The 22,698-nt window shown below is 44.5% G+C and overlaps 2 protein-coding genes and 1 pseudogene across 2 annotated transcripts in view; all 3 read right to left on the bottom strand.

The window, feature by feature from the left end:
• Positions 1-22,698, bottom strand: part of LOC109249376 (melanoma-associated antigen B1-like) — a 36,063-nt gene that overhangs the window by 7,951 nt on the left and 5,414 nt on the right. The window lies entirely within an intron of this gene.
• Positions 1,695-2,860, bottom strand: LOC109249335 (melanoma-associated antigen B4-like; annotated as a pseudogene).
• Positions 10,066-22,698, bottom strand: part of LOC109249374 (melanoma-associated antigen B3) — a 135,139-nt gene continuing 122,506 nt past the window's right edge. Inside the window, 3 exon segments of the mRNA XM_053891740.1 lie at positions 10,066-10,641; positions 10,644-11,675; positions 12,187-12,266. Coding sequence (XP_053747715.1) covers positions 10,604-10,641; positions 10,644-11,646 — 1,041 coding nt within the window. The 5' untranslated portion in view covers positions 11,647-11,675; positions 12,187-12,266 and the 3' untranslated portion in view covers positions 10,066-10,603.

Below are 22,698 nucleotides of genomic sequence, written 5' to 3' on the forward strand. Positions count from 1 at the left end.
CGCAGCCTCTTCCTAATGGCACGGGAAGGCCGTGATGTTGGCAAAAATGCCAACACTTTTTTGTTTTTACTTTCCTTTTTTATTTCTTTAATTTATCCAAGGTAGTTAACATATAGTGTAGTAATAATTTCAGGAATAGAATTTAGTGATTCATCACTTACACGTAACACCCAGTGGTCATCCCAATGTGTCCTCCTTAATGCCCATCACCCATTTAGCCCATCCCCCGACCCAACACCCCTCTGGCAACCCTCAATTTGTTCTCTGTATTTAATAGTCTCTTATGGTTTGTCTCCCTCTCTGTTTTTATATTATTTTTGCTTCCCTTCCTGTATGTTCATCCATTTTGTATCTTAAATTCCCCATATAAGTGAAATCATATATTTGTTCTGACTTATTTTGCTTAGCATAATACTCTCTAGTTCGAACCATCCACTTGTTGCAAATGGCAAGATTTTGACTACCGACTAATATTCCATTGTATATACATACCACATCTTTTTTATCCATTCATCAGTCGATAGACATTTGGGCTCTTTCCATACTTGAGCGATTGTTCATAGTGCTACTACAAACATTGGGGTGCACATGCCCCTTCGAATCGGCATTTTTGTATCCTTTGGATTAATACCTAGTAGCACAATTGCTGGGTTGTATGGTAGTTCTAAGTTTCTGAGAAACCTCCATACTGTTTCCAGAGTCGCTGCATCAGTTTGTATTCCCACCAGCAGTGCAAAAGTGTTCCTCTTTTGCTGCACCCTCGCCAACATCTGTTGTTTTGTGAGTTGTTCATTTTAGCCATTCTGACAGCTGTGAGGTGGTATCTCATTGTGGTTTTGATTTGTATTTCCCTGATAATGGGTGATGTTGAGCATTTTCTCATGTGTCTGTTAGCCACCTGGATGTCTTCTTTGGAAAAGTGTCTAGTCATGTCTTTTTGCCCATTTATTCACTGGATTTTTGTTTTTTGGGTGTGGAGTTTGAAAAGTTCTTTACAGATTTTGGATACTAACCCATCATCTGATATGTCGTTTGCAAATATCCTGTCCCATTTCGTCGGTTGCCTTTTAGTTTTGCTGATTGTTTCCTTCACTGTGCAGAAGGCTTTTATCTTAATGAGGTCCCTCTTGATAGTTCATTTCTGCTTTTGTTTCCTTGTCTCTGGAGACATGTCAAGTAACACTTTGCTGTGGCTGAGGTCAAAGAGGTTGTTGCCTATTTTCTCTTCTCGGATTTTGATGGCTTCCTGCCCTACATTTAGGTCTTTCATCCATTGTGAGTTTAGTTTTGTGTATGATGTTAAGAATGTGGTCTAAGTTCATTCTTCTGCATGTCGCTGTCCAGTTTTCCCAGCACCATCTGCTGAAGAGGCTGTCTTTTTTCCATTGGATTTCCTCCTTTGTCAAAGATTAGTTGGCCAAACATTTGTGGGTCCATTTCTGGGCTCTCTATTCTGTTCCATTGATCTGAGTGTCTGTTTTTGTGCCAGTACCATACTGTCTTGATGATTACAGATTTATAGTATAGCTTGAAGTCTGGGATGTGATGCCTCCTGCTTTAGTTTTCTTTTTCAAGATTGCTTTGGCTATTCGGGGTCTTTTCTGGTTCCATACAAATTTTAAGATTCTTTGTTCTAGCTCTGTGAAGAATGCTGGTGTTATTCTGATGTGGACTGCATTGAATATGTCGACTGCTTAAAACTCCAGCACTTTCATCTTGCTGGGTTCAGCGTGGGTTCTTGGGCCCGACAGGAATTTATAGCGTGGAGGATCACTGCTGGGCACCTGTCTGTACTCCAGGTACCTTTCCTGCTCTCAATTTTCTGTGATGGGCTCTCCAAAGATTAAATGCTTCATCTCAACACAGATTCTCAAAGACATTTAGGAATCTCCAGATGTCCTCCTCATTGTCATACCTGCCATTCAAGAAGATGACACCCAGGAGAGGCATGAGAAGCCCATTCTTAGGAAAGCCTCAGCCAGTGTTCACACTGCCATCGTTGGTGAGGTCTAGTTGGCTGGAAAGGGTGTAGGAGTGGCCACTGGGTTTGACTTCCTTCAATTCGAGGCCAAAGACCAGCTCCAAGTGCTCAGAGGTCCTCTTGAGGATCCCAGGGAAGTGCCCCTTATACTTTTTGTTCACAACCTTCAGCAGTGCTGCCTGCATCATGGGCTCCCTCCCTGCATGCTTCCCCAGTAGAAAGTGCATCAACATGCTCACCTTCCTGGTTAGGGAATATTTCCGTGAGTTCTCAGTGGAGAATGGGGCTTCAGAGCAGTTTGAACTTTCTCATCTTGGCTCTTGACACCTTGTTCAGACCTCGTGCATGAAATGACTGCAGAAGTAATGCTGGTGGATAGAGTTCTCTGAGGCTCCTAGGAATGCCAGCAATAAGAAAATCTGAGGGAGCATCCCCAAAACAGGAGAGGAGAAGGGGGACCCTTTTCTGTTGTGGTGGCCTGAGCCCCCTTGAGATCCTCAGGCCTGGTGGCATTTCTCATGTTGATGAACCTCCTCTTCTGATACTGAGGAATGATGATTCTGTGGTCATCAACAGCAGGCAGAACAGTAAGTACTGTGGGCCCCTGGAGGAGGGACAATGAGATGCACCTTCAGCAGGGATATTCCACCTTGGTGTTAAACAAAGCCACTTCTGCAGGTTTTATTGAGGACACTCTCTAACTTATGAGGCTATTGTTCTCCTAGTCAGCCTGTCTCTGAGAACCTACTGGAGACAGAGTGAGCCTTAGGCTATAGCCTGTCAGCCCTTTTACTGACTAGTGTGACAGCATGGCTGGCAGTGGGGCCACATGTTCCAACATGGCAAGGGATCCTCTACGTTTACCTTCAAAATTATCATGATGACTTTCGGTAAAGCTGCAAAACCCTCCTCTCAATTACACTGCAATTGATACCTCAAGGTTCCCTGGGACTCATAAAAAAAAAAAAATAAGTGAGAAAGGCACCTTAGTTAACCACCCTTACCAGGAGGCACTCAGTGCTTATAGCTCTGTGGGAACCTCTTTGTATTGGGCTTGCTAGGTCCTAAATATCCACTCAGGGTCCTCATTTGGACACCACACAGGGCTGTGGACTCCTCCCCCACCCCGCCTTCTGATGACTGGCCACTGGACCTTCAGACCAAGAATCTCTAGATCTGATATAAAAAGTGATGGGAATCCATGAAAGAAATAATTGATAAGCTAGCCTTCAGTATAATTAAAGCTTTTGCCCTGCAAAAAAACATCACGAGAACAAGAAGATGAGCCACATACTGGGAGAAAATGTTTACAAAAAAAAATACCGATGAATGCTGTTATCCAAAATAAACAAAGAACACTTAAAACTCAAGAAGAAAACCAACAACCCAATCAAAAAACGGGCAAAATATATGAACAGATACCTCATCAAGGAAGATATGTAGATGGCAAATAATCATATGAAAACATGATTAGCATCATCTGTCATTAGAAAGTGGCACATTAAAATAAAAATGAGGGGCGCCTCAGTGTCTGAGTTGGTTAAACGTCTGACTCTTGATTTCAGCTCAGGTCATGATCTCATGGGTTCATGACTTTGAGCCCCACATCCAGCTCTGCTCTGACAGTGCCAAGCTTGCTTGGGATTCTCTCTCTCTCCCTCACTCTCTCCTCTTCCCCTGTTTGCACAATCGCTTTCTCTCTCTCTCTCTCTCAAAATAAATAAACTTGAAAAAATAGAAATGAATTGCCACTGCATGCCTTTGAGAGTGGCCAAAATTCAAAGCACTGACAACAGCAAATGCTGGTGAGGATATGGAGCAAGAAGAACTCTCATTCACTGTTGGTGGGGATGCAAAATGGCACAGCCACTCTGCAAGACGGTTTGGAAATTTCTTACTGCACCGAACGTATCTACACTGTTGGTGGGAATGTAAATTGGTACAGCCACTTGGAAAACAGTATGGAGGTTCACCAAAAAATTAAAAATAGAACTACCATATGATTCAGCAATCCTACTTCTGGTCATATATCCAAAGGGACTGAAATGAGGATTTTGAAGATATATCTGCACTCCTATGTTCATTGCAGTGTTACTCACAACAGCTAGGATATAGAAACAGTCTAAATGTCTATTGATGGACAAATGGATAAAGAAAATATGAAACATACATACAAAGAAATATCATTCACCCTTAGAAAGGAGGAAACCTTGCCAGTTGCAACGGTATAGATGAACCTGGAGGGCATTATGCTAAATGAAATAAGGCTGACACAAAAGGACAGATACCACTTATATGAGGAATCTAAAATAGACTGACAGAAGCAGAGAGTGGAATGGTGCTTGCCAGGGTCTGGGAGAAGGGTGAAATGGGGAAATATTAATCAAAGGTTACGAAGTTTCAGTTATAGAAGATACATAAATCCTAGAGATCTACTGGACAGCATAGAGCCTATAGTTAACAATACTGCATTGTACACTTAAAATTTAGCTAAGAGGATAGATCTTGTAAGGACTGTTCTTAGAATACATAAATAAATAAGGTGGGAGGAAACCTTTGTAGGTGATGGATATTTTTATAACAAATTGTGGAGGCACTTTCATGAGTACGTACTTATCTGCAAATTCATCAATTGGTACACATTAAATTTGCACAGCTTTTTGTCTATCATACCTCAAGAGTGTTCCTCTAAATAAAACAACAACTAAACATACTACACCACCTAGCAATCATGCTTCTTGGTATTTACCCAAATGAGTTGAAAGCTTACATCCTCAAAAAAAACCAAAAACAAAACCTGCACATGGATGTTTATAGCAGCATTATTCATAGTTGCCAAAACTTGAAAGCAACCAAGACGTCTTTCAGCAGATAAATGGATAAACTATGGTACATCCCAACAATGGAATACAAGCATACCTTGTTTTATTGTGCTTCACTTTACTGCACTTTGCACATATTGCATTTATTAAATTGAAGGTTTGTGGCAAGCCTGTACCGAGCAATTCTCTTGGCACCATTTTTCCAAAAGCATGTGCTCACTTTGTTATCTCTGTGCCACATTTTGGTAAAACTTGCAGTATCTCAAACTTTTTCATTGTTATTTGTTACCGTGATCTGTGATCAGTGATGTCACTCTTGCAATTGTTTTGGGGCGCCACAAATCACACCCATATATGAGGGTGAATTTAGTTGATAACTGATTGCTCCACTGACCGGCCATTCCCCATACGTTTCCCTCTCCTCAGGCCTCCTTATTGCCTAAGGCACAAAGATGTTGAAATTTGGCCAATTAATAACCAACCCTACTCTGGCCTCTCAACATTCAAGTGATAGGAAGAGTCATACATCTCCCACTTTAAATCAAACGCTAGAAATGATTAATTAAGCTTAGTGAGGAAGGCGTGTCCAAAGTCGAGAAAGCCAAAAGCTAGGCCTCTTGCACTGAAGTTATCTAGGTTGTGAATGCAAAGTAAAAGTTCTTGAAAGAAATTCAAAGTGCTATTCCAGTGAGCACACAAATGATAAGAAAGCACAACAGCCTTCTTGTGGATATGGAGAAAGTTCGAGTGGTCCGGATAGAAGATCAAAACCAGCCCTGACATTCTTTTAAGCCAAAGCCTAATCCAGAGCTTTAGGCTCTCTCAATTCTGTGAAGGCTGAGAGAGGTGAGGCAGCCACGTAAGCAAAGTGTGAAGCCGGCAGAGGTTGGTTCATGAGGTTTAAGGAGAAAGTTCTTCCCGTAACATGAGCACGCGAGGTGAAGCAGCACGTGCTGATGGACAAGCTGCGGCACGTTACCCAGAAGATCTAGCTAAGAGCATTCGTGAAGGTGGCTGCACTAAACAGATTTTCAGTGTAAATAAAACAGCTTGATGCTGCAAGAAGATGCCACGTAGGGCTTTCATAACTAGATAGGAGAAGTCAAGGCCCAGCTTCAAAGCTTCAAAGGACAGGCTGACTCTCTTGTTAGGGGTTAATGCAGTTGGAGCCAAAGCTCATTTACCAAATGAGTGGAGAGAACTGGAATTAGCAAGAGAACTAGAATTATGATTGGAGCCTAAAGATGGGACTGCACTGATGCAATCTCATAATAAAAGAGATGAGGAGTTTAATGGATGAGAAGTTGCTTCTAATGGATGAGCAAAAAAAAAAAAAAAAAAAAAAGGTAGTTTCTTGAGCTAAAAACTATTCTTGGTGAAAACGCTTGAAAGATTGTTGAAATGACAACAAACGATTTAGAATATTACATAAACCTAGCTGATAAATCAGCAGCAGAGTTTGAGACGATTGACTCCAACGTGAAAGAAGTTCTGGGGTGGGTAAAAAAAACTATCAAACAGCATCACACGCTATGGAGAAATTATCTGTGTGAGGAAGAGTCGATCAAGGTGGCGAACTTCAGTATTGCCCTATTTTAAGAAATTGCCGCAGCCACCCCAACCTTCAGTAACCACCACCTTGATCAGTCGGCAGCCCTCAACATCAAGGCAAGGCCCTCCACCAGCAAAGAGATGATTTTCTGAAAGCTCAGACGATGGCTAACACTTTTTTAGCAATGAAGCATTTTAAAATTAACGTATGCATGTTGTTTTTTGTTTACACATAATACTATAGCACACTTAACAGACTACGGTAGAGTATAAACATAACCTTCATATGCACCGAGAAACCAGAACATTCATTTGACTCACTTTATTGTGATACTCACTCTATTGCTGTGGTCTGGAACCAAACCCGCGTATCACTGAGGTATGTCTGTATTGTTCGGTGTGAAAAGAAATGAGCTAATCAAGCCACAGAAAGACAGGGAAAAACTTTAGATGCGTAGTACTCGGTGAAAGAAGCCAATCTGAAAAGGCTACATGCAGCATGATTCCAACTGTAGAACATTCTGGAGAAGGCAAAACTGCTGGAAAAGTAATAAGATCAGTGGTTGCCAAGGGTTACGGGTGGGGGAGGGAGGGACGATCGGGACAGAACGTACAACAGCAAGACTAAAGCCTGATGTAACTATGGGCTTTGCCGAGCTAATGACGCGGTGGTGCGAGTTCACAGGTTGCGCCACAGGTAGCACTCTGGGGCAGGACGCGGAAAGTAGGGGAGGCTGTGTGCGTCAGGAAGAGGGTACCTGGGAGTTCTCTGTACTTTCTGCTCAGTTTTGCTGTGAATGTAAAATTGCTCTAGAAAATGAGGTCGCTGTTTGAAAAATAAGTGATGTTGGGGGCGCTCAGGTTCACACCCTGCCCTGGGGATTTAAGTCTGGAGTGCGAGGGCAGGGCCACCCGGTTTGTTTTCCCGTTTTCAGGGATGGGTGGTCCATCCGTTCTCACTCAGTTTCCTTGACCTGACTCCTGGCAGGGCCCGAGGTTCCTCTCTTTCCTGATCTGAGGGCATTTCCTCAGAGGAAGGCTTATAATACCTTATTTGGCCACATGTGCCATGGTGTCCCGCAGGTGACGGCTATGGCAGGCACCTATGATATGGTGCCCCCACTCAGGTTTCAAAGTCAGTGTCCTAAATCTGCCTTATGTGATGTCCCAAGACTCCTCTCTCTGCTGACCTGGGACCTCCCAACTTTTCTATTAGCCCTGAGAAGGATAGGAAGCCATCTCTGACTGACAATTATGCCTGGATCTCTCATGACAGTAGGAAGGATTCTGTGAGGTCTCCACTGATACACAGTGGTCCCTGACCTCTTCAGGATACTGGCCTTCCTCCTGGCACACCTTGGGAATCCTACCTCTCCTGACCGGAGTCAACCAAGCTCAGGCCGAGCTCTTCACCTTCTCGGCCTGTTACGTGGAAACCAGTTTCAGCCACGTCCTTCCAAGGCTGTTCGGGGACCCTGAGGGCTGACAGCAGGGGACAGGCATCTATGGGCCACACTGTTCTGGGTGGGTGCTTGTGTCATTCCTCATTCAGGGTCCTCAATCTCATACGTGTCAGCGACTCTAGTGACCTGAGGCCACCCTCCTACGGCAGGTCTCACCTGTCCTTGGGAACCCTGAGGACTAAGTGAGGGGATGCTCACGCTTGGCCTAGCAGGAGCATCCCCTCACGTACGGCTCCTGTTTCTTGACGCAAGGCTTCCTGTGAAAGGTCACATCCCTGCAAACTCTGGACTATTTCCCTATAGCAAATCGTTCAGAGACTGGGTCCGTGTCCCAGGAGTGATGCGAGGTAGGAAGCGATAGCACAAGGCAGAGACCCCAGAACAGATGTGCTGTCAAAGAAAAAAAAATACTTTAATCCACTTCTTGAGCAATCACACTTAGTGTTTTATGTATTTATGTAAGTTCTGTTTGAATGAATGTAACTTTCTTTATGGGATGGGTCGTCCAAAATGATTTTGTGAGCTCCTGATCTTCGAGGCTGACTTTGAATATATAGATGATCCTATTGTCACTGAATATTATCTCTTTCTCTCCCTTATTCACACTTCTCAATTATTTTGATATGGTAATTGCTATGGTTATGTATTCCACTCCAGTGTCTTGGGCAAAAAGAGTCCTTTTTAGTACCCGAGATACTTTCTGTAGTAGTGAGAAAAAAAGGGAGTTAAGGACCACGACATCAGCCTCAGGTGCAGAGCAGTGGAAGTGTGGGCAGAAGACTAATTCAGGCCAAGGGTCTAGTTCCAACCCTGTCACTTAGCAGCCACGTGAAATTGGGAGTGATACCAGACTCTGTGAGGCTGTCTTTTCATCTGTGAAATGGGTTTGATGAGCTCTGTTTGGGGACTGGTAGGATGTCCATAATGCATGTAAAGTGCATGGCACATTGTGTGGCCTGTGTTGAGCTTTAAAGGATGCCAGTTCTTACTAGGATTAATTGGTCCCCTGGAGTTTCAACCCATTACAATGATCTCAATTAAATCATTTTTAATTCAGGGGATGTCAGAAACCATGCAGTGCTCCAGAACAAAGACAACTCTATCATACAAAACTGTGCTTGGCAAGGAACACTAAGTAGTATCTCTCCCATTAAAGTATGTCATTCAATGTTGGCATAAGGTAGACTTCCTTAGTAGATGCAACACAGAGCCCCTAGAATGTGTTTCAAGGCCCCAAAACTTACCTTCCTCTCAGCTGCCATTTGTTTGTTTGATTATTTATTTATTTACTTATTTATTTAGAGACAGAGACCGTGCAAGTGGGGAAGGGGCAGAGAGCGAGCGAGAGTGAGAGAATCCCAAGCGGGCTCTGCACTGTCAGTGCAAAGCGCGTCGCGGGGCTTGAACCCACAAAACTGTGAGACCATGACCTGAGCCAAAACCAAGAGTTGGACGCTTAACGGACTGAGCCACCCAGGCGCCCCTCAGCCACCCTTCTTCCTAAACCACCCTGGCTTTCATTCTTTCACCCGCCAACAAAAATCTAGACCTTGCCTGGAGTTTGCCAAATGCCATACAAGGTGACCTAATGTGGATGATGCTTTAGTGGCGTGTGCTTTGGCTCCCCCAACCCAGGGCAACGCGTGCCAGTCCAAGGGATTCTGGGCACCCATGACAAGAGAGCATGCTCTTATTTCGCAGAAACTCTGTGGACATGTTGTAAATAAAACCTCCAATCTGCACACTGCGTTCACCTGCACTGGCAGAAGAGCACAGGACGCACTTGATCCCTGCTTGGAGTGATTTCCCTCTGCTTTCTGCACAATCCCAAAGTAAGTGTTAAGGGCAGTTTGCCATTCTGGGCTTAGTCTTTCAATTCTGAAGCCCGCCACGGGAGGGTCTGGGCCCAGCTCCCTGTGATCACAGCCTCCTGGAGCCCCCCATGCAGCTAACTTAGAATTACCTCCCCCTGAGGGAACTGCAGTCTCTGAAGACCCAGCACTGCCCTGCTTCAGGCACTGACACTTAACTCCTCTCATCTGGAACCACCTCTCTCCTGTTTTGTCCTGTCTTGTCATGTGTCCTTCTGGTCTGAGAGTGCAGATCACCATTCTTCCTTATATGACAGATGCTTCTCGCCTCTGTGATTTCATGGTCAGTGTCTTGATCTTTCTGTCAGCTCTCCCAGGGCTAACATGAAGCCTTCTAAGAGCGTACGCTCCATCAATGTTTGGGGAATAAACGAGCCTGTGAGCAGTGAGTCTAATTCATTAAAATGTGATGCTACATTCTTCCATTAGTCAAACACATGCTGTTATTTAGAATGTTACAAAATACAGAGTGAAAGGAATTAGGAAACCAAATACAGACCATCTTACTCTTCTCCTCCACTTCTTGACTCCATATATTTCACTGCTTAAGTCCTTTTACATTTTCAAGGAAATGCATATTTCAATGCCATGCTACTTTGTACCAGAACACTAAATAAGATGGGCAATTTCCCAGTTTGTTTTATGAAACAGCAACACTCTCACTTTTAAACTGATAACAAGTGAGGCCAAAATAATCCATAAATTTACACTATAAGGCTAGGTAAGATTTCATTTCAAAATAGCAACATTTGAAAAGTAGCAAAAACTCAAACTGCTGATAAATCTCCAAATTACCCATACAGAACAGGAGCACCAAGGATTACGTGCTGTTCCCTCAGCCACACCCAGGCCTCCACTACTTAGAACACTGACTGCTCTCTTCAGTCACAACGTGAAGGATCGGGCTCGACCTCACTAGGTGTGGGAGGAGCTGCTGGACATGCCCCGGAACATGCACTGGCCGTAGCATCGGTCTCAGCCTGGAGTGTGACTGTGGCTTCGGCTCTTCCTTGCTCATCTCTCAAAGCCTCTTCATACCAAGGGTGGAAGGCGCTTGGGACCGTTTGGTTAATCTTGGCCCAAAACTCGAGCACTCTCATCTTGTTGGTCTCGGCGTGGGCTCTGGGGCCCCACAGGAACTCATAGCGCGGAGGGTCGCTGTTGGGCACCTGCCGGTACTCCAGGTACTTGAGCTTCACCAAATCTTGGGTGATGAGCTTCTTGGGCTCCCCAAATATGAAGTGCCTCTTCCCCGCATAGACTCTCATTTTATTCAGGAACTCCCAGATCTTCTCTTCGGCGGCACAGTTGCCCTTCAGGAAGATCACGCCCAGGAGATTCATCAGGAGGCCGGTCTTGGGAAAACCCCAGCCACGGTTTATAGTCCCGTTGTTGGGGAGGTTCATTTTGCTGACAAGGACATAGGAATGCTTGGTAGGATCGACTTCTTTTAAGTCAACACCAAAAACCACTTCCAAGCTGAAAGAGGCTCTTTTGAGGATCTCAACGAAGCGATGTTTATGCTTTTTATTGATGAACTTCAGCATATCAGCTTTCATAATGGGCCTTTTCATTCTGCTCATGTGCAACAGGAACTGTACCAAAACACTCGCTGTTTTGCTTACAGGGTCCCCCTGAGACTGCACAATGGAGAGTGGGGACTGGACGGAGCTTTGCTTTTTCTCGACTTGGCAGTCGGCTCCTTTGTATGATCTTGTGTGAGAAACACCTGCAGACTTTGTGGTGGCGGACAGGGCCCTCTGAGACCTCTTGGGAGCGCTACGTGACCCGGCAGCAGGATTTCTCTGAGTAAGAACTTCAAAGGGAGGAGAGGCCGAGGAAGGGAACGCTTGTTCCGTGGCCGCAGGGGCCTGAACACCCCTCTGAGGCTGGGTCCCACCTTGGGCTTGGTGGCGCTTCTCACCGGTGCAGAGCTTACTCTTCTGTGCCCGAGGCATGATGACTGTGGTCAGGGACAGCAGGTGATCTGGGCATGAGAGAAGAGAGGATGAGAAGGAGCACCTTCAGCCGGGAGAGACCACCTTGGCTTTAACCAAGGCTGCCTCTCAGGTTCCGTGAGGGCACTGCCCTAGGAAACCAACCACAGGGCTCCTGTTACAACCAACCTGTCCTCTGAGAACCCCGTGGAAGTAATTAAAGTGAGCCTCAGGCTGCAGCCTGCCAGCCCTGCTTGGTGCTTACTGGGGCTGAGAGCGGTGCCGGGTAGGCCGAGTCCTTGCGGAATCTCCTCTGGTCTGGAGAATAGGGATCCTCCCAGTTCACATTCAGGACCGTGATAACGGCTTTGGGCACGGCCGGGCCCCCCTCCTCGGTGCTGCTCTAAATTGACATCTCAAACCCAGGTCCTCATCGTCTTGAGACCCCTCAAGGGGAACTAAAGGGGCATCTCAGCCCACTACTGTGACCCACTGCTGACAGTTCTGAGGGAATCTGCTCTGGGGTCATTGGGGTCCTCAGTCCGCATTCACTTTCCTCACCTTGGCTCTAGGTAGGGCCTGGGACACCTTCTTCTGCTGATCTGATGTTTCTCCCCTCTCAAACAAAGGCTCTCACCAACCTGATGACATAAGAAATAAAGTTGGGTTCACATACATTTGACTTCCACACCTGGGCTCCTCAGTGCTACAAGCAAGGGGGGCTCTCTATTATCTCTTTTTGGGGGGGGGGGTTGAGTGGAACCATCACTCTTTATTCCTCACTCTGACTCCTGTGGAGCCCTGGGTCTCCGCCCTCTGCAGAACTGAGGCCAATAAGTCCAACATGCTCACCTCTCTGGGACTCTCCAGACAGAAATGAGGCGGGGGGGGGGGGGCGGGTTCCTCAGCCTAACAAATATTCAGGGTTTCCCCAGGGCTGAGGGAAGGGCCAGAATTTTTATTTCATTTCATTTTATTTATTTTATTTTGTTTTATTAAATGTACATCCAAGTTAGTTACCATATAGTGTAATAATAATTTCAGGAATATAATTTAGTGATTCATCAGTTACATACAATACCCAGTGCTCACCCCAGCAAGTGCCCTCCTTAATTCCATCACCCATTTAGCCATTCGCCCCACCCACTTCCCCTCCAGCAACCCTCAGTTTGTTCTCTGTATTTAAGAGTCTCTTATGGTTTGTCTCCATGTTTTTATATTTTCGCTTCCTTTCTCTTACTTTCATCTGTTTTGTATCTTAAATTCCACATGAGTGAAATCACATGATATTTGTCTTTCTCTGACTCATTTCACTTAGCATAATACTCTCTAGTTCCATCCATGTCATTGCAAATGGCCAGATTACATTCTTTTTTATCAGAGAAGGGCCAGAATTTGTGAGACCCCCTTTTTAGAGTTGGTGTTCCCTTTAGCCCTCCCTTAGGTCTCTGACCTTAACTACAGGTTGGATTTAGGCCGCTGGCCGCCAATATGCTGGTAGGACTTAGGCCTCCTGCCTTACAGAAAATCCCTCAATTCCCTGTGCCCCTAGGGGGGAAATTCAGGGACCTCCATATAGGATTACCCTTACCAAGAGCCTTCCAGAAACAAGCTATAGGGATGCTGCTTTCCCTAAATGGGGAGAGGTCCCCTCATTAGCACTCCAGGGCTTCACCTTCACGGCACTTAGGGCCTAGGCCTCCTCCATCTGCAGGACCCAGGCTACTCCCTTAGATGAAGGCCCTCCTTATCTGAGAGTTTCCAGGCAGAAAGTCTGATAGGTCTGCCAGGCCTCCCAGGGCCAAGGGCAGCAGCGGGACCTAGGAGAGCACCCTGTGTTATGGGTCAGGGTGGTCCCCTCAGTCCCCACTCAAGGTCCTCACCTTGGCTCCAGGCCAGTACTGGGACTCCACCCTCAGCTGGCCAGTGGCCTCACCACCCCCACTCCCACTCCCCTACAAATGACCTCACTTCCTGGAAACTCTGGAGAGGACAGAAGGATGAGTCAGAACTGGCCACAACCGTTCAGGGTCCCCAAGGGCTAAAAGCAGGAAAAGGGCTCCATGGGATCCCAGTGTTCTGGAGTCGGTGATCCCTACGTCCTGACTCAGGGTCTTCACTTTGATATCAGGGCCTGGGACTCCTCCCTCTACTAAATTCAGTAACCAAAATCCAAATTTATTTGGCTTTAGCCTTTACTTCTTGGAGCCGAGAGAGAGAGAGAGAGAGAGAGAGAGAGAGAGAGAGAGAGAGAGAGAGAGGAGTGTGTGTGTCCGCATGCGCGCGTTCGCGGTTAGGGGTGGGGGATGGTGGGAGTAGCGGGCGGGGCGGCGGTAGTCAGAGCCTACCAAATAAAACTGCCCCTGCCTGGAGCCTCCCAGAACCAAAGCAGGCGTACCGGTTTCTATCGCCATCTCTACCGGGAAAAGATCCCCTCATTAGCTACTCAGGACCCTCCTCTTGACTCTACTTAGGGCCTAGGTTTCCTTGATCATCAGAACCAGGGCTACTATCTTAGACCGACGCCTTCCTCCCTGAGACTTTCCAGACAAAACTCGGCCTAAAGGTCCTGTCAGGACATTCCATTTCAGACCCCAGGGGCAGTACTTTGTGGCGCCACCTTTGTTACAGGAAGCGGGGGGGAGGGGGGGTGGTGTGGTCCCTTCATTTTACATTCAGGTCCTCACCTTGACTTCAAAGAACTCCTGGGAAGTAATCTTCCGTTCCTTGGCAGAATAAATGCTGCGAACACTGGGCGAGGTCCGCGGTTCCAAAGCAGAAGTTCAGATACATCATATCCGGCCATGGCCACGTGGGGTTCTGAGGGCTGACAGCAAGGACATGGTTCCATCCGATCGCAGTGTTCTGAAGTCAGTGGTCTTTAGGTTGTCATTCAGTGTCCTCACCTTGGTGTTTATTCCTCCCCCTACTGACCCAAGTCTGCCAGCCCCCAAAGCGAACCCTCACCTTTCCGAGTCCCTGGCGAGGAGTCAGGATGCCCCGTTTCCGACTACCTCTGCCTGGGGCCCCATAGGCTTGAAAAGAGGGCAGGACTCTGTGAACCTCCCTCACTCCGGTTACGGCCAAGACGTCTCCCTCTGCAGAACTGGGGCCTGCACCCTGTTAGACAAGGCTCTCATCCTGAGACTCACCAGGCAGAAATGAGGCTTCTCAGGCTCATAGCTCCACCTGAGGCCTCTCCATGGTTAAGATGGGTGCAGGGGTTTGTAAAGCTCTCTCATTTGTGGGTCTAGTGATGTCCTTCCTCTTTGCTCACTCAGGGACCTGACATTGCTCCTGTTCAATCGTGTGACTCCATCTTCCCTGACATGAGGTTACTCTGCTCAGATCAAGGACTGCTCCTTCTTGAGACCTCCCAGGTGGAAGAGTGAGCCACACTAGGCCAAGGATGTTTGGGTCCTGAGAGGCATACAGCAGATTTGAGTCTCTGTGGAATACCACTGCTCTGGAGTCAGTGGTCTCTACATTCATCATCTAGAGTCCTCAACTTGATATCTATCGATACAACCCAGGAGCCTCCCTCTACTGAAGTGTGGCCTCTTTCTTAGGCTAAGACTTTGACCTTGCTAAGAAATATGAGGCGTGAAAGAAGAATGTCCACCCTGATTGCCCTGCCTGGGCATTCTAGGCCTCACAGCTGGTTTGGCAGGTCTCTGAAGAACCCCCTATAAAGTAGGGTGGTTATCTCCCCAATCTTCATTAATGGGGGTCCTGTATAACTAAAGGATTCCTGGGAAACTCCACATCCATGCAAACTTGAGCAGCGTCCCTAATGCAAACTTTGCAGGTTCCAGTGCCTGACTTCATGTTAAATGGGGAAACTGCAACATAAGGCAGGGGATTCAGGACAGAGATGGGGTGTCAAAGAAAAATGACACTGATCTATCCCTCTTCACAGTAGTCAGAGTGAGCCTCTTATGTGATTTGTTTTAAATGATTTACTTCCTAATGGGAAGGAGCCGTCCAGGATGGTTTTGTGATTCCACAATCTTGAGGTCATTTGACAATGCATATGTAGATAATCATACTGTCACTGGACATTTTCTGCTTCTCCTCTTTGTTCATGCCTTTGATTTACTGTGGTATTCTTAACTGCTTTGGTTATGTATTCCAATCCAGTTCTTTGGACACAGAATCCTTATTTTTACCCCCTGAGAGACATTTTGGAGTATTACGGAACATAACGGTTTGCTTTAGGCAGAGAAGAGTGGAATGATCAGCATGTGTTCTAGATGAATTCAGACCAGGAGTCTAGTCCCAGCCCTGTCACTTAGTAGCCCTGTGAACTTGAGCGCATTACCAAACTCTACACAAAGAACTCACAACCAAAATGCTGCTTAGCAACGCTAGTTATGTAATGTATCCTCATTCAAAGTTATAATATACAGTGTGTTTGTGGGAGAGTCTTTCCCCGTTGGATACAACTCAAAGTTCTCAAAATTTTTGTCAATGACCAATATTTTCCCTAACTTCCAGCTACCCTTCAATCTAAATCACCATTATTTTCACTCATTTAACCATCAGCAAAAATCTAGACCTTGCCTAGAATTTGCCATATTACATGCAAGATGAAGTAACTGAGTAAAAGAGACCCTTTTAATAGAGTGGTCTGTGGCTCCCCCAACCCAGAGTGAAAAGTGCAGTCCAGTGGGTTCTGAACACTCCACCTCAAAGAAGTATAATCCTTATTGCTCAGAAACTCCCTGGTGATGTTGTACATAGACCATCTAGTCTGTGCATCGTGTTCAGCTGCCCTGGGCAAGAGCACAGACACCTTTCATTCCTACACCACCTGGAGATTTTCTTTGGTTTAGCCACAATCCCAAAGGCCATGTTAAGGACAAACTTCCATCGCAGGCTTAGTCTTTCATCTCCGAGGCCCTCCATCTGAAGATCTGGCCCCTGCTCACCACTCCCACAGCGTCATCTAGCCCACGAGGCAATCCTACTTAAAGTTATCCCTCACTGAAGGGTTTGCAGTTTCCTAAGGCTCCACACTGCCTGGCCCAAGAACTTTGACACCTGACTGCGTACAACTCAAACCACCTTCCCTCTTCAACCCCCTCCCCCCTTTTTTTTACTTGTTCTTTAGGTCACAGTGAATATATCACCATCTCTTTTTACATGATAGCAGCATCCAGACTCTAAAATTCAATGGGCAGGGGACAGAACTTATTGTTGCTGTTTTGAGGGTTTGTTTTAAAAGCATCCCCAGGGGGCACATGGATGGCTCAGTCAGTTAAGTGTCCAACTTCAGCTCAGGTCACGATTTCACAGCTCATGAGTTTGAGCCCTGCATCAGGCTTTCTGCTATCAGTGCAGAGACCGCTTTGGATTCTCTGTCTCCCTCTCTGCCCCTCCCCTACACTTTCTCTCTCTCTCTCTCTCAAAAAGACACAAACATTTAAAAACAAAAACAAATAAAAGCATCCCCAGTAATAACCTGAAGGCTTCTAAAGAGCTCATTCTCAATTAATGACTGGAAATAAACAAGAGAGTGAGCTCGTCAACATTTAATTTCTCTTTTAAATACTTGAATAATCTAAAGAAATCCAGGTATATAATTTTACTTTTATAAAAAGAAACAGTAGAAGGAATTAGGCAAACCAAGAATTGACAATCTTTTTCTTATTTATATTTTTTCTCTTATTGATTAAATATTTACAAATTGCCTACTGTATACTAGACACTGCGCTGAGACTACAACTCCAAATAAGACAAAACATCTGCTTCTTCAAAAACTACTATAGTGAGGTATGATTGACATACCAAAAGCTGTACACATGTAATGTATACAAGCTTGGAGATAAGTACACACCTGCGAACTACCATAACAATCTATGCCATAAACATATCCGTGAGCTCCAATAGTCTTCTCCTGTCCTCTTTATTATTTTTTAGGAGTACAATAACAATTAACATAACATTTACCCTCTCAGCAGCTTTTTAAATATCCACTATGACATTGTTAACTATAGGCTCTCTGCTATACATTTCTAGGACTTATTTGCCTTATAGAACTCAAACCGTGTACACTTTGACCAACACCTCTCCAATACCTCTCCTCCCAGCATCTGGCAACCACCATACTATTCTGCTTCTATCAGTTTGACTATTTTAGATTCCTTATATAACATGTATCTGTCCTTTTGTGTCTGGCTTATTCCACTTAAGATAATGTCTTTCAGGTTCATCTCTGTTGTTGCAAATGGCAAGGTTTCCTTCTTTTTCAGGTTGAATAATATGTCATTGTACGTATATACCATATTTTCTGTATCCATTCATTCATCAATGAACATTTAGGTTGCATCCATGTCTTGGCTATTATGAATAATGCTACAATGAACTGCAAATAGCTCTTCAAGATCCTGATTTCAATTCCTTTTGATATATACACAGAAATAGAATTGCTGGATCATTTGATACCTCTATTTTTAATTTTTTGAGGAACCACCATACTGCTCCATAATGGCTACACCAATTTACATTCCCATCAAGGGTGTAAAAGCAAGGTCTTTCCCAAATACTTGTACTTAATCAGCTTACTCTCTACTTGGGGAGACAGAAAGACAACACACAATTTAATTGGTGTGCTACGAACACAATATGAGAACTACTCTCTTAACAATTTTTAAAAAATCTTTTAAATATAATCTATTGCCAAATTGGCTTACATACAGCACCCAGTGCTCATCCCAATAAGTGCACCTCCTCCCTGCCCATCACCCACTTTGCCCCTCCCCCATCCCCCATCAACCCTCAGTTTGTTCTCTGTATTTAGGAGTCTCTTATGGTTTGCCTCCCTCCAACTATTTTTTCCCCCTTCCCCCATGATCTTCTGTAAAGTTTAGCAAGATCCACATATGAGTGAAAATATATGATATCTGTAAGTGTACAAACAATAAAGCATTGTTACATATAGGCACAATGCTTTACAGCAGATCTCTCTCTGGAACCTATTCATCTTGCACAACTGAAACTATACCACTTCAACAACTTCTTATTTTCCCTATTCCCCAACCCCTGGCCACCACCATTCTACTCTGTGTTTCTATGTGTTTGACTATTTTGGATAACTCATACAAATAGAATCATGCAGTATTTATCCTTCTGTGACTGATTTATTTCATTTAGAATAATGTTCCCCAGATTCATCCATGTTGTCCCATGTAATAGGACTTCCTTCATTTTTAAGGCTAAATAATATTCCATTGTATGTATACACCACATTTTCTTTATCCTTTTATCTACTGATGGACATTTGCGTTGTTTCCGTATCTTTGATATTGTGAATAATGGTGTAATGAACATAGGAGTGCAAGTATCTCTTTAAGATACTGGTTTCATTTCCTTTGGGTATACACTCACAAGTGGGATCGCTGAATCATGCAGTTCTAATTTTACTTTTCTAAGGAAACTCCAAACAGTTTCTCCATAATGGCTCTACCAATTTACATTCCCACCAACAGCACAAGGGCTCCCTTTTCTCCTTACTCTCACCAACACTTGTTATTTTTTGTCTTTTTAATAGTAGCCATCCTAACAAGTATGAAGTGATATCGTGGTTTTGATTTGCATTTCCCTGGGGATTAATGGTGTTGAGCACCTTTCATATACCTATTGGCCATTTGTGTGTCTTCTTCAGAAAAATATTCAAGTTCTTTACTCATTTTTAAAATTCAGTTATTTGTTTGCTATTGAGTTGTATGAATTCCTTATATAATGTGGATATTAGTCCCTTAGATACATGGTTTGCTAATACTTTCTCCCTCTCCACAGACTGCCTTTTCATTTTTCCACTGCTGTATAGATGCCTTTCAGTTTGATGTAGTTCCACTTGCTCACCATTTTTACTTTTCTTGCCTATGTTTCTGTTGTCATATTCAAAAAAATCTTTGCCAAGATGAAGGTCAAGGAGCTTTTCCCCTATGCTTTTTTTTCTAGGAGTTTTACGGCTTTCAATCTCATTTTTAAGTCTTTAATCCATTTTTCACTAATTTTTGAGTGTAAGTAACATCTAATTTAATTCTTTTGCATGTGGATATTCAGTTTTTCCAACACCATTTACTGAAGAGACTATCCTTTCCCGATTGTGTATTTTTTGGTGGACTTGTCAAAGATCACTTGACAATTTATGCATGGGTTTATTTCTGGGCTCTATTTTGTTCCATTGGTCTGTGTGTCCGTTTTTTATACTAGTATAACACCGTTATGGTGAATATGGTTTTGCAATATATTTCAAACTCAAGAAGTGTGATGCCTCCATCTCTGTTCCTCTTTCTCAACATTACTTTAGTATTCAGGGCTTCTTGTGGTTTCAGATGAATTTCCAGGCTTTTTTTCTATTTCTGTGAAAACTTCCACTGGAATTATGATAGGTATTGCACTGAATCTGTAGATCATTTTGACTAGTAAGAATATTTTTAAAAATAGTAATTCTTTCAATCAGTGAACATTGGATATTTTTCCTTTTATTTATTATTCTTCAATTTCTTCCATCAATGTCTGTTTTCAGTGTATAGATCTTTCCCCTCCTTGGTTAAATTTATTCCTATTTTATTTTTGACACTTTTATTTATTTTTTTATTTTTAGAGAGTGTGTGTGTGAGTGAGGGAGAGAGGGGGAAGGAGAGGGAATCTCAAATAGGATCCACACTGCAAGGAGCTCACCGCAGGGCTTGATCCCACAACCCTGGGATCATAACCTGAGCCAAAATCAGGAGTCTGGCCAGTCAACCGAGTCACCCAGGCGTCCCAACTATTTTAAATAGAATTTTCTTAATTATTTTCCAATAGTTTCTTGTTAGTGTGTAGAAACACAACTGATTTTTGTGTGTTGACTTTACATCCTGCAATTGAATACATTTATTAGCTTTAATAGTTTTTTGGGTACATGGGATTTTCACCCTAATCTCCCCTACCCGTAACACAGAGAGGAGTCACAATCTCTCTTAGGGCTAAATTGTGTCAACTTGAGGGAGAGGCTGATGCCAGTAAAGTCTAATTACTTTTCTTATCCATTTCAAGAGCAGCTGATCTCAGTTTTATGCTCACATATAGTATTGCAACTTATTATTAGATTCTGGACCTTTCATAAAGGTATTTTATTACTTATGTTATTGTCAGTTCTGTGCTTCTGTGGGCAAATAAGGGCTGGAAATTCTGATTCTACTATGTTGCTGATGCCACTCAGACAAAACCTTTTCTTTTATCTCTTGATCCCAACAATTCTACCACAGGGTTCATTCACATTTGCAAGACAACCCCTGCTCATGTGACAAGTTATCTTGCCCTGGACCAAGAGAAGAGCGGCAAGGATTTTTTAATTTGTTGTATAAAATACCAAAGCGTTTATACTTCTACTGATCAACAGCAACATGTGTGTGATACATATTATTCATAAACACAGATACTGAAATCAAATAAACCTTCTATTACAAGGAACAGTATTTTAAAAGTGCCAAAAAGAACCCCCAGGATAAAAACAGATAAATCTCCCACTCAAGCAAAGCAAGGACAAAAAGAAGACTTATAATGTGTCCCCTCCACGTCCACTTAGGTGCTTCACTACTTAAAATGCTGACCTCTCATTTCCATCACAAGATGACCAATCTCCCCGCCCCAGACTTCACTATATGTGGGAGGCACTGCCGGTTCACGGCCCTGGCACACACCTTGGCCACGGCAGCAGGTTCTCTTCTTCTCACCTCTCAAAGCCTCTTTCCTTCCTTCCTTCCTTCCTTCCTTCCTTCCTTCCTTCCTTCCTTCCTTCCTTCCTCCCTCCCTCCCTCCCTCCTTCCCTTTCTTTTCTTTTCCTTCCCTTTCTTGCTTTCTTTGTGTGAGAGACAGAGACAGAGAGAAAGAGGGAAAGCCCAAGAGCATGCATAGGAGGGGCAGACAGAAACGTAGACATCGGATTCCAAGAAGACTCCACACAGTCAGCACAGAGCTGGATGTGGGTCTCAATCCCACGAGCCGTGGGATCATGACCTGAGCTGAAACGAAGAGTCAGACACCCAGGTGCCGCTCAAAGCCTCTTTATACTTCATCATGCTATAGAATTCAGGACCTCCAAGAGCTGCTGGCAGGAACTGGACTCTATGAGCACCAGTGTTCCGGGTAGATGCTTCCTTCGCTCCTTTTAAGAAAACTCACATTTGTATCTGACAACTCTCTCTACTGACCTGAGATAGTCTTCCTCAGACTAAAGTCTCAAATCCTTGACAAGTGTGATGAAAAAGTGAGGAGATTCTTGGCCTGCCAGCTCTGCCTGGGGCCTTCTAGGCCTGAGAGAAGGCAGGGGCTGGTCCCTCTGGAACAGCTGACACTCTGGAACGCTGCTTTCCCCTTTCCCCAGTCCTGACTCATGGGTATCCTCCCAAAGGCCCTTGTCACTTCCAATAAGGGCTTCTTGGGAAACGCCACATCCCGGAAAACTCTCGAGCAGTTTCCCTACTCCAAACCTTGCAAAGAATGGGTCCTTGTCCTTCTCTTTCCAGTACAGGCTTAAGGTCTCATGTAACCACTGTTCTCATAGATTTGCTTTTTGTAGGGAAGATCCTGAGTCAAATGATTTTTTGAGTCCCTGATCTTTTAAGGTTATCTGAAATCACATATGCAGATGATCCTATTGCCTGCAAAAATCATCTTTTTTCCCCTTATTCATGCTCCACATTGATTTTAATACTATTATTGTTCTCGTATGTCATAATATACCTGGTATGGAGTAGTTGGTTGCCCCATTCCTCATACGGAGTTCTCACCTTGACACCGTCACGGCTGGGATTCCACTTAATAGCCAGCCTATAAAACCAAGGCCCTCGTTTCCTTAATTCCCTCCAGGCAGAAGGCGGAGGTAGGGGGCACGTGAGCGTGGCAGCTCTCGCCTGTGCCTCCTAGGCTAGCAGCAGAGAAGGGGTTAGGTGCAGCCCTGTCAGATGTGGGTGGGGTGACCCCCATGTCCCCACACAGCATCTTCACTCTGACCCTGTATCCTTCCTGGAACCCTACCCTCTCTGCTAATTTGAAGATACAGCCATCAGATAAAGGTCT

Source organism: Panthera pardus, unplaced genomic scaffold, assembly GCF_024362965.1.
Source record: "Panthera pardus isolate Hobbes unplaced genomic scaffold, ASM2436296v1 HiC_scaffold_27, whole genome shotgun sequence".
Taxonomy (NCBI): domain Eukaryota; kingdom Metazoa; phylum Chordata; class Mammalia; order Carnivora; family Felidae; genus Panthera; species Panthera pardus.